Source organism: Narcine bancroftii, chromosome 1 (genome assembly GCF_036971445.1).
Source record: "Narcine bancroftii isolate sNarBan1 chromosome 1, sNarBan1.hap1, whole genome shotgun sequence".
Classification (NCBI taxonomy): Eukaryota; Metazoa; Chordata; class Chondrichthyes; order Torpediniformes; family Narcinidae; genus Narcine; species Narcine bancroftii.
This window is the reverse complement of record NC_091469.1, coordinates 48187570-48201071: the sequence shown is the minus strand read 5'-3', so window position 1 is coordinate 48201071 and position 13502 is coordinate 48187570. Positions and strand designations below refer to the sequence as shown.

Below are 13502 nucleotides of genomic sequence, written 5' to 3'. Positions count from 1 at the left end.
ATACATCACCTCGCCCTTTTCTGCAACTCTGCATCCTATCTATATCCTGTTGTAACCTATGCCAACCTTCAATACTATCCACAACCCCTCAAACCTTTGTATCACCCACAAAGTTACTGACCCATCTCTCTACTTTGTACAGGATTATAATCCCGAGAAATTACTTGGAATGTTTTAATTGTGGTAAAAATGGATGTTGTTGCCAAAGAATGAATTTAAAGATGCAGAATGATGGTTCTGGTTCAGATTATTAACTGATGAAGATTATAAACAATACCAACCTCATGGAAGTTGTAAAATATTAACTGGGGCTATCCCAGTATCAACTTTTTACCAACCATTAATACAAGTAATGGAAAGCTGGACAGGATTAGTTGCAACTACACAATGTGGCCAAATTTCTGGACGAGAGTCACACTGATTTCATGATTTGGTGGGAAAACTGAAGTGTGCATGTGAGCAACCAGTAAAGACAGATTGGGAAAATCAGGGCTAGAAATCTTGGCAATCTCTCCCAAAACTACTTGAGAAAAAGAAAATACACATCAAAGCCAGTAAACCTTTAAATTGTTCACAAAACCAATTCTCCAATAGAACGATGCTTTTGGATGGATAAGTCGAATTTACTGCATGGAACAGAATTGCAGATGGGAAAAATGATGGTGCTGCGGTTGACACCAGTTCCCATCTCATGGTAGGATAACCATAAAATTGTCATTCTCTCTACCTGAAAGGCAAATGCAGGACTTACAAAATGTATTTGTATGCTTGTACAGTGATCTTAATTAGAAGTTGCCAATGCAACATTTTCCCAAAGTGAAAATATTCACTGTGGTTGAAGCCAGAATTTATTGGCCATGCAGAGTCATCTTCAGGAAATGGGAGTTGGTCTTTTTGGCTTGTTGTAGTCTACATTGACACTTCAATGCAACAATAACTGATAGTAAGTAGATCTACTGAACAATATAGTAAAAATTTGGGATAGTACACAAACGGTATATTCCCTCACTTGGACATAAATATTCCATACTACTATTTGAAAAGCTGGAGAATACCTGGACAATATGTTTGATGAGGATTATTTGGTTATTAATAAACAATTAAAAAAATCTTACCGTCTGCTTATTGGTCACCATGCTTTCTGGTAATAGTGCATTTGGGACATGCAATAATGTATGATCTTTCTCTGACAACTCTATGAAAAAGTAGCTTTGATAGAACGGAGACATTTTAATTGTAAACTTTGGACTTTCTTTTTATATAGCACAATAGGTGAGCAAAAAATTGGAACAGCTAGTCAGACTGCACTCAGGCTCCCTCAAATCTTCTTACAGATTAACAGCCATTGGCCGAATTATGAATGACAGAAACACGAGATTTTTAAATTCAGCACACGCTAATAGGATTCTGAATAATTTTCTATGAAAATCCATTTCCTCATATGCTTCCTCTAACCCCTTGTTGACAGCAAAATACCTTTGGAGAACATAGTTTGAGAATCATGACACTGAAAAGCCCTGAAAATAGGCAAGTCACAGTCATAAGCCAATTTTGCAGCACAGGGCCTGCCCTGAATGCTATGCAGGTTTAAAAAGGTAATGCATTTAGCTAAATATACACATATGTTTGGCATTATGATCAGCTGTCTTCTTTGGCTTGGCTTCGCGGACGAAGATTTATGGAGGGGGTAAATGTCCACGTCAGCTGCAGGCTCGTTTGTGGCTGACAAGTCCGATGCGGGACAGGCAGACACGGTTGCAGCGGTTGCAGGGGAAAATTGGTGGGTTGGGGTTGGGTGTTGGGTTTTTCCTCCTTTGCCTTTTGTCAGTGAGGTGGGCTCTGCGGTCTTCTTCAAAGGAGGTTGCTGCCCGCCGAACTGTGAGGCACCAAGATGCACGGTTTGAGGCGATATCAGCCCACTGGCGGTGGTCAATGTGGCAGGTACCAAGAGATTTCTTTAGGCAGTCCTTGTACCTCTTCTTTCGTGCACCTCTGTCACGGTGGCCAGTGGAGAGCTCGCCATATAACACGGTCTTGGGAAGGCGATGGTCCTCCATTCTGGAGACGTGACCCACCCAGCGTAGCTGGATCTTCAGCAGCGTGGACTCAATGCTGTCGACCTCTGCCATCTCGAGTACTTCAACGTTAGGGATGAAACCGCTCCAATGAATGTTGAGGATGGAGCGGAGACAACGCTGGTGGAAGCGTTCTAGGAGCCGTAGGTGATGCCGGTAGAGGACCCATGATTTGGAGCCGAACAGGAGTGTGGGTATGACAACGGCTCTGTATACGCTTATCTTTGTGAGGTTTTTCAGTTGGTTGATAGACAACAGACTCGCCAAGGCAAATAGCGCCTTTGGAAGACTACACAAAAGAGTCTGGAAAAACAACCAACTGAAAAACCTCACAAAGATCAGCTGTATTATTACTTGAATATAGAATATTTTATCATTTTATAAAGTAGTAAATATTTCTGGTACAACTGAAGGAAATCTGGTACTCCATCCAATGTTTTCCTTATATCCAGTGCGTTACAAGGATTCAGTCTTTCTTAACATCAGCTCTAAATTAGGTTAATAAAATAGGTTTGGTAAATGCTGGGGATTAAAGTGGCCACAATTAAACAGAAGCTGATTTACTGCCTCACAAGTAAATTTAGAATGTTTCAAAGCCCCAGGCTGTCTGCTTAAAATTTCCAGCCTGCCTGCCTTAAAAGCCTGCCTTCAGCAAGCCCCCAGGCGATACAAAAGACCATAGGAGGTCCTCAGTAAATTAACCAGTTTCAGGACAGCAAGAGTACATGAGCTGATCAAATCTTGTGTATTTGCACAGTAATATAACCTAGAGTCATATTGAAAATATGTTCATGAAACCCTGTAAACTGAAGTATGCCGTTTTGACAACTAAGCAACTTGTTCCTAAAGTTTGAAAAAATGTTCTTATGAGAGGACATTGACCTGAAAAATCAACGCTTTCTTTATCTATAATTGCCACCTGATCAGTTGAGTATTTTCATCATTTTTTTTGATATTAACATTTTTGCTTGTATTATAAACATTTCAACTCTGTACTATATCAGTTTCACATGAACTGGGGAACTATCATGATTCCAGACACAAGAATTATATTTCATTGTAATATAGAGGGTAAAGTGGGTAGTTCTTTATGCCTGGGCTTATAAATTTTTTAATTTAAACATACACCACGGTAACAGGCCTTTTCGGCCCATGAGCTCGTGCCACCCAATTGACCTACAACCCCCAGTACCTTTTGAACAGAGGGCGGATACTGGAGCCCCCAGGGAAAACCCACACAGATAAAGGAAGAATGTACAAACTCCTTACAGACAGTGTGAGATTCGAACCTTGGTCCTGATCGCTGGCACTTTTAACAGCATTGTGCTAACTGCTATGCAAACCTTGCGGCTGTTGTTGTTGGGTTCTCAACCTTCTCTTGCTAAGATTTATAGAAAAATTATTGGATTAAATGTTTGGGCAGTATTGTGGTAAATGGATTGTAACATATGCAAACATGGAGTCCTAAGAATTGGTGTCCATTTCCTTGACATGTTTTATAAAGAATTGGCTCCATATTTCAGTGAGTTAGTGCCAGTATAATATGGCACTGTATTCCAGCCATTCTTCGGATAAAGAAGGTGACTGTGTATCTTTCTTCTGCTGTGTAGTTATGTGGAGTTTAATGGCCCCATGGTTCTCAATTTGTCCTCAATGGTTAGCATTGCAAGGTCACAGGAGGCAGTAATACTCCCAGAAGAACACAACAATCATTTGTTTGCCAAAGTTTATCAGAAAACAGCAGAACTGAAGATGAAGCAATGGATTCTATTAATTGATCAGCAATCCCGCACTGAGAATCTGTTCTACAAATTTTGGCTCTGAGAAACAACAATGGAAATTGAGTGAAGGAAATGTAGATGGAGATTGGAGAAATCTGATCATCCGTCTGCAGGCGAGTATGAGCATTGGTTAAACAGATTTTCATTGGATGAATCCCCATTCCCACCCAAACCACAAATCTCTGAACGGGAATTCCAAAAGTGCGAAGAGTGTTTGTTTCCCTTTCCACGTGAGTGTCAAAGATGTTCCTCGACGTGCTTTATATTGAGGTTGCACTCGTTTGTTTTCTCAGCAGGTTAAACAGTGTACTTTATATAGCAAAGATAATGATACATAACCAACGTTTCAGGCTTGAGCCTTTCTTCAAGATACCTTGGTTATGTATCTTTACCTTTGCTATATATAGCACACTGTTTGACCTGTTGAGTTTCTCCAGCATTGTGTTTTTATTTTAATTACATTGTCTGCAGTCTTTCGTGCTTTAGTTCAATTTTTAGGTATCATCCGAAAACAGAAAAATCATCCAAAAAATTGTAGACTTTTATGGGAAGAAATGCTGGTAGGAAAATTAAATCTAACACTTGGAACAAAGTTAAGAGTACCATTCCACAGAGCAAGTATACATCATACATTTATTAAATGAACAACCCTCTCAACTTCAAAATTGGGCACAGGGATTAAAAATAAAAATTCATTGCACTACTTAGTAAAGCATTACTAATAACTTCCATAAAAAATGTACAAATTTTGTTAAAAATTTATCAAGCTTTCAAATGATTTGGTTACAGATAGATTTATAATACAACACTGAAAACTACTTGTCATGTTAAATGAATATATGAATGATTTAATGAAATGCTCAAATGCTTCCAACAAAATTAATTTGCTTTTTTGTTACTTATTCATCAGCAATTTTTAAATATATAGTGGAAAATGAGGTAACTGCATATGTACCCAAACAAAATCCCAATCAAAAAAAATTTCCATTAAGACCTAAAGATGACCCAGATTGTATGTGCTTCAGGTTTTACATCCTCTTGAAATTTAGGCTGCAACTCCAATGACACTTTTAAGTTGTTAAACCAAATGTTGCCATGTTTTGAACAAACTTTTTTTAAAAAATAGAACAGTATGGCAAACATTTTGACAGTCCAGTTTTACACCCTGTTTGTTGAAATAATGACTGAAACCTGGGATATCACTAGGTCTTTGTGATATTTGTTACAATTAACAGAAGTTTTAAACTTTTCAAAAACTCATGCATAACACAAAATGGTGACCTGGACACGATAAACTCAATACTTGTGGGGTCAACCAACACAACAAATCCTACTGCAAGTTGTTGCTTCTCTTACACCATACAGACTGTGGGATTAAATACATAAATGCGCATTACAGTTCATGGCAGTAATAGCTCAGCATGAATCCCCATTCCCACCCAAACCAACCCCAATTGGGCAGAAGCAGCCACAGCCAGTATGAGTTTGTTTGAATCACATGCACATGTACTTAAAACACACTGACCACAGAAAGCAAAGTCTGTACACATCTGCCCTACAGTCTCCATGCAAACATAAGAAACAATTTTAAAAGTGGTTAAGCATTAAGAGTGCAACAATTAACTTTGCCAATAACCAGACCCATTACTTTGCTTCCTCTCCAACTCCATTTTCCATATGAAAATTAAATATAAACTATTCCCTCCAAATAAATGAATTCCCATCTTACCTTATTAATTCTGACAGACGACTGTTTCGATTAATTACAATGGCACAATAGTAATTAACCTTTTAATACAAGTTATGGCAGCACCGTTTAGCCTAAATATTATTTAGATGATACTGTATTCAGCATCTGCATTTGTCTCAGCATTATAGCTGCATTGCATTACAAGAACATTAACTGATATAAAGCTGGTTCAAATCTTTTTAGGAACTAATAAACTTGCAGCAAATGTGTCACATAGTGCTTGTGTACATTCCAGTACACGGCACTAGAAATGTCTTTTAGAGTAGTGCCATGGGATATTTGGTGCTACTGGAATGAATCCACATTACTGATAACCAAAAGCTTGACTAACCTTCAATTTTGTTTTAAAAGTACATTCAAGATTTTCAAATGAGCAATGTAGAATTAGATATTGATAGAACAAAAACTATTACACTGTTCATGGTATAAGTTTAAAATGTTCCAAATTAAATCCTACAGTTTTAAAACTGAGAATCACTACACTAATACCTTATAGACAGAATTATAATAATCCAGTATTCCTAAGAGGCCAGTATTTACAATGTCTCTTCCATGATTCTATAAATAATTTAAAGAAAAAATTGTCCAAAACATATTAAATATTCTGTAATTTAGTTCACCCTGGTTATAGTTTACAAATTCTTCATACAATATTTACAATCTTTGGCTAAGCTTTTTCACATCTTGTTTCCACTCAGGATTTACACACTTAGGATTTACACATTGCATTTGCCCTGATATGGAAGTTATGATGAAAAATATTTATCGTGCACATGTAACTGAATAATGATGATGGCATTGTTATCTCCATTTTCAACTGTCTGCACAACTTTCTAGATCTAGGCCTTTTAGAAGTACTGGATAAACTTTGAGAAACATTTAAATCAACATTAACACCTCTGCAAAAAAAAAACCAAAACAATCTGTATAATTTGCTGTTTTTCTTATTTATCCTTTATTTCTAAGTTCTAATTACTTTGATTTCCTAGAATGTTTCAAAAGTGGAAAATTAATATACTGATACTAAGTAAAAATCTAAAGAGAATTCAGATACTTGCGCAAGGTCCAAAAATCTGCATTTTGACACACGTATAATAAACTCTCATATCATATCTACTACAACCAAAGTCAAAGGCCAGAAATCAATATTGGTTTCAGTTTTCTAAAACCATGTTTATAAAATGAAAAAAAAAATGTAAAATTGTTCCTATTCTGTGCTCAGTTTAAGTAACAAGCAGTTATAGGCCAGGTCTGGTCGGATCTCAATTCATCTCAACAATCCAAATCAAAAGCACAAATTGTTTGGTGTATGTCTGATCTTTATATAATTATATCAAGTCAAAGGCTGTATCCTATAATGAACTTCCACACCAAACTGACTGCATTCTTGCTTCAATTTTTATTAGCAAAATGTTAAAAATCTACAAGAATAGTCAATATAGATTTAAATGATGACCAAGTTGATTATAATCGTGAAGGATCAAAGAAAAACAAATTTTTAAAATCCAAATCTACTTCAGTCCTCCTTCTCCAAATGTTTTTATTCAGGCAGTCAGTGTATATTTAATGCTATAAAAATAGTAATTTTGCAATCTTGTTTTACAAAATTTGCTAAAATTCATTCAAATACTTAAAATTGTTGATTATATTTGTTACCATACAATTGACCTAATAACTGCTCAGTGCCTCCCTCTACCCAAATGTTCCTACCCTGAAAAACCCAAGCATTGTGACTTAGGCTCTTATATGTAAATAATTTTACTCGGGTTACTTTGTAAATAGGATGAAAATACTAACTCTAATAAAAAATATTATAGAGCACTGTCTAGAGAAAGAAATAAAATCCTTAAGACAGAAAACTTTTTGTTTTAATTATATCACCATGGAAAGGCAGAGCTGAAGGCAGCAAAATGCCTTCTGGTGCTGCTCCATGCTCAAACCAGAAAGTTTGAAGAAAGCAGTAGTGAATATTGTGTAAGGACAACATGGAAATATTTAATAAGATCAGAAGATAAATTGAAGAACTCTCATTTTAAGTTAGCAAAATAACTGAACAAACCAGGTTAGTTCTTAAGGTGCTTATGTGAGTATTTTACACAATGCATGGCCCATGTTATGAGACTGGCCAGTAATTTCAGTCACATATTATATTACTATACGACACCCAGCTTTCAAACCCCTCCCGTCATTCTGTTTACACAATTTACATTCATTGTACATCACAGGACCACAAAGTATTTCACTCTTCTACTGCTTTGGTACTCTGGGTTACATTATACCAGTTTACAAATCAACATATTCCTTTACTATTCATTCAGATATGGGTGTTTTATCATGTGCTCTTTTAATCTGTCATTAAACAATACCAAGGGGCAACTGGCTAAAATTTTCATAATTGCTGCACCCTTAACTTACAGTGTGCAACTGCAAACAGAAACAAACAAACCAGTGTACAGTACTAGTACTGTATAAATAACTATACATTTCAGCATAATTAAGACTACACACATACAACTCACGTCATGCCAGTGCTTAAGTTCATCTGACAAAGTACGTGTGGCTAGAATACTTGCACACCTACAATCACTCTCACTCACAGTACCTGAAGGCTCTATAAGGTAGACTGCTAAAATTGTTGAACTACCTTTATATTATATATAAAATACACACACATATACATGTGTATGTATAAATATATAAAAGCATACATGCTAAAAGATCACACCCATTGTAATCCTGCAGCAATACCCGGAATGATCACACACAAAAAAAAATAAATCAGGGAATGTTAGTGCACACACAAATTAAGCTGAAAAAAATTCTTTGGAGTTCCAATCACACTGTTAGTATAACAATCCCATAATTGTTCAATGTGAAGACTATATAAGCTTTATAAATCATTAAATCACACAGTGCAAAGGGAGGTCAAATAACTGCATCACATCATGACCCTTAATGTAAAGGGAAGGCTGGAAGCCACAATAGGCATGTTCAATGGATAGTTCATTCATATGCAACAAGGAACATCCAAATTTGTGCTATTAAACTGGTCTCATTCTGAATCACGGTGAACTTCTGAAGCATCAGCTCGACAAATTGGACATGTTCGATTTGCCTGTTGGAGATGAGAAAAAAGACAGTATTTCATTTTGAAGGAACTGGAATATATAAAGAATACCATTAATCAAATTGTGAATATTGGTCCCAAACACCACATCGGCAAAGGTTTATCTTAACCACATTGAAACTTTATAAAAGTGGATGGGAGGGGTAAGGAGGGCTATGGTTTGGGTGCAGGTCATTGGGACTAGGCAGAATAATAGCTCACACAAAGACTAGATGGATCTGTTTCTATGCTGCTTTCTATGGTAAATCTGCAGCACAATGTCAAGTGGGGCATCTTCAGATTTGTCATGTATAAACAAATCAAATATTAAAAATTATGACATTTTAAATCAAAAATTTACATTTCACTCTCCACTGGTGCAATATGCCTAATAACTGTTGTTTTAAATATTGTCAGAGATTATGGAGCATTAAATAATGACTTTTGTTAATAAATTGATGTAATATTCTTGCTGACAAATGCTTATAGCAGTTACAAAGGATATAAATGCATACTTTGAAATAGATGTACATCACAGATTTTGCCAAATACTGTATAACAAACTCAATAGCACTTATCAAAGTAAAAACTTTTAGAAAGCTCTGTGATATAAGCTACAATAAATAATCAATGCTACACAGATATTATTTCAATATTTTGCATTAAAAATGCTAAAAAAATAAATAATAAAAACATGTTAGAGAATAAGCTATTAGGTTTACATGATTACAAAGTCATTTTACCTTTAACCATTTGTCAACACACTTGGCATGAAACTCATGGTTGCAGGGTAAGACTCTAAGTAGTTGCCTTGACTCAAAATCACACATGCACACAACGCATCTGCATACAACAATGAAAAACAAAATTATTGCAGATTGAGTAGCAGAACTTTTCACTGTAGTGACTACATTTATTTGGCATAAATAGGAGGCTTGAGCAACTTAACAATCTCGAACCTAAGCCCCTCTCATATAAACTTCAGCTCTGGCCTTAATTCATCCCACCCTAATACCTTTACCTTTCATGAAAATTGTGTTTATTATTCTCTCTACTTGCCACAAGCCTGAAAAAATGGCAATTCCCCACCTGATAGGTTCTCTTCCCCTGTTCCTACCTGCAAGTCACTCACACAATTGCAGTTCATGTTGTCTGATCAATAACCACATCCAGCCCACTTAACTGCTGCAGCTTCCCCTACCTGACAACGGGCTAGCAGTACATGGAAAATGGGAGAGAACAAGAATGAGGTCCTGGCCCAAAATTTATCCTGATCCTCATGTTCCCAGTTTTAATGTATTTTCCTTTTGCTTTTTAATGTCATTTTAAGTATATTTCATGAATAAAAAAATATATTAGGAATGCAAAGGCTTCTCTATTTATTCAACAGGATCATTCCTTTGTTGAATTTTGGCATCAATCATAATACTGAGATGAGAAAATAAAACATTGGCGAGTTGATCGCTTTTTGGTAATAGTCATTGGATGAAACAATATGATTGTTTACTCCAGTCTCACAATGAATTACACCAGATATACTTACAATGTTTGCTCTGATTGGTGGTTGTTAGGGTTAAATCTATATGATGGAAGTTGTTCGATGTCTGCCTTTGTAAGTCCCCGTGGTTTGGCTTCTCCCAGTCTTTCTGCCAGGTTAAGAAGTGCCTTTAATCAAAATAAACATATTAAACAATTCACTTCTCCAAATGAAATGCTAACTTTTAGCTTGTAACCAATATTATACAAGGGTGCCTAATTGTTAGGAATTTATGTTTTTATGCATCTACGGAAACATTTGTATCTCTAAAGCACTTAAATATTTTCTTCATTTAAAGTGAAATATCAAACTGTGATCAATCATACCTATCTCTTGCCAAATTAAAAAAAAATTAATTTTAGACAGGTTGCTTCAGCAGAATTCATTATATAAATACAATTTCTTTTCAAAACCAAACAAGTGTTTCTAAAATGCAGCAATTATCCTGAAAGCAAAACATCAAGTAATTTCTCCGAGCAGCTTCTTAGCAAGCAGGGTCCAGCAGCAATACAAGCAGGGGCTTCGACTGCAGATAGAGAGCCAATAGAAATGTTCCAGCAGCAGGGATCTTGGAGGTCAAAACATGTGCAAGATACTGCATATCTGTCAAATTTATTTCACCATGAATTTGTTATGAGGGATCTTTAAGAGTACTGAATTATACGACAATCTTTGGGACATATTAGACATGATTTTTAACCATTTATTTTAATTGTGGAGAACTTATTAACAATGCATATTCCTTTGCATGTTAATTTCACTAATCTGAAACAAAGGCTGCATTGATACCGTGTCATAAATACAAAATATATGTTTAAAACAAACTTTATGCTGGTCTGATTTTCAAAACTGCACATTTAAAAAGGAGAGAAAAATGCTTCCTATTGCCTCATGTTTAAAAACTCATAAAACACTTTCAAAATTCTTCACTGGCATCTTTAATTAGGTGAGTCTAAATCTTACTAAATTTCTTCAAATTTAAGTTTTAACTTGTGCTTAATTTATCACCAGACATCTGCTCTTTGGTTTCAATTTTTTAAAACAATAACACTCTCTTTTTACACCCATAACATACTTCTCTATTATCTGTTCCTGTTTCTAAGCCTACTTAATTTGCGACATACACCAGCACTCTTGGCGATTTCCGTTATTCAGTACAACACCCAATATTTAACTTGGTTTTTTTTGTTTATAGAAAAAACTCTGATTTAGATCATTTTTTTCAAATATTTTTTGCTCTGGAAAGTTATTTTCCCATTTCAATTTCCATAACTGAGATTAGTTATGGAATTTTTTTTGTGAGCCTATAAAATAAATACCCAAGAAACAATACAAAGTGACAATTTAAAAATGACCCCTGAATTCTTTATCTTTATCCCAGAATACCTGGATGAATAAAATCAACCAATTTTACTAATTTGTTGCTCTTACCAGATTACATCTTTGAACAGGCTGAAAATCTCTCCTCTTATTTTTTATTTAATTAATTTTGATGATATCGTTTGATGAATTGCACACCAAGAACTGCATAATTCTCATCCCTTTCTTAAATTCACTTGTAAAGAGAGGTGTAATATAACTCTTGGATTTGCTTAAAGTCACATCATAAAATCCTTCCCTGACACTGCTGCCTAGTAGTATTTACCTCCGTATTTCTCTTTGAAATACAAACCTTAGGAATCAAAAGTAAATCATATTTTTGCATTCATCAATGCTTCTCACATCCCAGTTTTGAATAATTTTCACAATATCATCCATAGCTCTAAATCCTAACTTTATTTTGGAACACAGATCCATTCTTGTTTTTACGTTCTTTCACTATTAAATGTTTTGTTCAGTTAATGCTTCAAAGCTCCCATTTCAACTTTCCTTTCTGGCAATGTTCTAATTACAATAAAATCTCCATTATCCAGCACCTATGGGGATCGCAGATGCTAGAAATGCAAATTTTCCGGTTAACTGAGACCCAAAACCTAATATACCTGCATTAAGAATACACCATTTAAAAGACAAAAGACTGCAAAATGTAAAGTAATTTGAAAAAATAATCAGTACTGTAGTCTTTAATTATGTCAAGTTCACTTTTATCAAGGAATTCCTGTAACTTACAACATTAAATTTGAATTCGAACTCCAGTTTGCTGACTCTGCAACACTGTTGCATTAGCCACTTCACTAACTGTGCCACCGACATAATTAACGCACCCTCCCCCCAAGTTTACAGATAAAGCCTTGCTAATACACCTAATACTAATAAAAATAAAGACTCTTATTTTGCAGGGACAGTGAGAAACTTCGGGAGAGCCGTCCCAGTGGCATCAGCCAGGGTGCTGCCATTTTATTCCAATCCAACTTTATTGAAACTTTATTCAAATAGTTGCTGTGGGCAGGGCATAACCAAAGGTGCTTCATTGGCTGAAAGTTTGTTCACATCTTCACCAAGGCAACCTGACTCACATCCATGCAAGTGTCCTGGTCAGGCCCTTGCTACATCGTCCTCACACTGACCACCTGACTTACCTCCATGCAAGTGGCAACAGCGAAAAGAATGCATACGCATTGAGGGGCATGGTTAGTTCAGTGGAGCAAACCTGCGCATGTCAAATGGGGTCCAAACACCAAGTCGTATCCACCAAACTATTCATTTATTTGCTTCCTCAATTTTTTTTACTGGTTGTTTGAGTTTCCAGTTGATTGAATTCTGGATAATGGGGATTTTACTGTACTTACACCAAGCCATCCACATCCTAAAGCTTTCCTAACACTCCTCTCAGCATTTGGTTTCCAGCCAAGTACAACTAATAAAATTAAAAACAATTCCCAAATTCCAATTGTTCAATTGCTAAGAATTGATGCTACTTCAGATCAAGTGAATGTACATCAATGCCTTTTTCCATTCTCATCATCTGATTCTGTACCCAACCCCAATTTGATCTTGTAGGCAAGATTTTTTTCTCTCCTTGATGGGTCATTACAAATGATTCAGCTATTTGCTGAAAATCTCCTTGTTTTCAGCAAATGCAAAAATACAAACCTCATAATTTTCCACCTCACCATCCTCCACATCCAATTCCAAACTAAAAGCTGGTCCCACCGCAGGTGGCACTGGAAGCATTGATCTGCAAAGAACAATTAGGCCTTTAGCTTGAAATATAAAAGCACCTTTTTCTACATACAATAGGATTATAAAAAATAAGACAAATACTGTTTGATTCATTAAATACATCTACAACATTCACCATTTTTTTGTTAAC

At 35.7% G+C, this 13502-nt stretch overlaps 1 protein-coding gene across 5 annotated transcripts in view; it reads right to left on the bottom strand.

The window, feature by feature from the left end:
• Window positions 1-4501: 4501 nt before the first annotated feature.
• The window catches only part of LOC138757924 (E3 ubiquitin-protein ligase RNF38), a 130426-nt gene continuing 121425 nt past the window's right edge, over window positions 4502-13502 (bottom strand). For 4 of the 5 annotated variants that reach the window (XM_069926080.1, XM_069926069.1, XM_069926088.1 and 1 more), the window contains exons 10-13: window positions 13283-13367; window positions 10256-10377; window positions 9456-9555; window positions 4504-8721 (exon numbers count right to left, since the gene is read on the bottom strand). In XM_069926080.1, the coding sequence (XP_069782181.1) occupies window positions 8659-8721; window positions 9456-9555; window positions 10256-10377; window positions 13283-13367 (370 nt within the window). In that variant the 3' untranslated portion in view covers window positions 4504-8658. Of the gene's footprint in view, window positions 8722-9455; window positions 9556-10255; window positions 10378-13282; window positions 13368-13502 lie in introns of all 5 variants that reach the window. The other variant, XM_069926075.1, reaches the window with a different exon arrangement.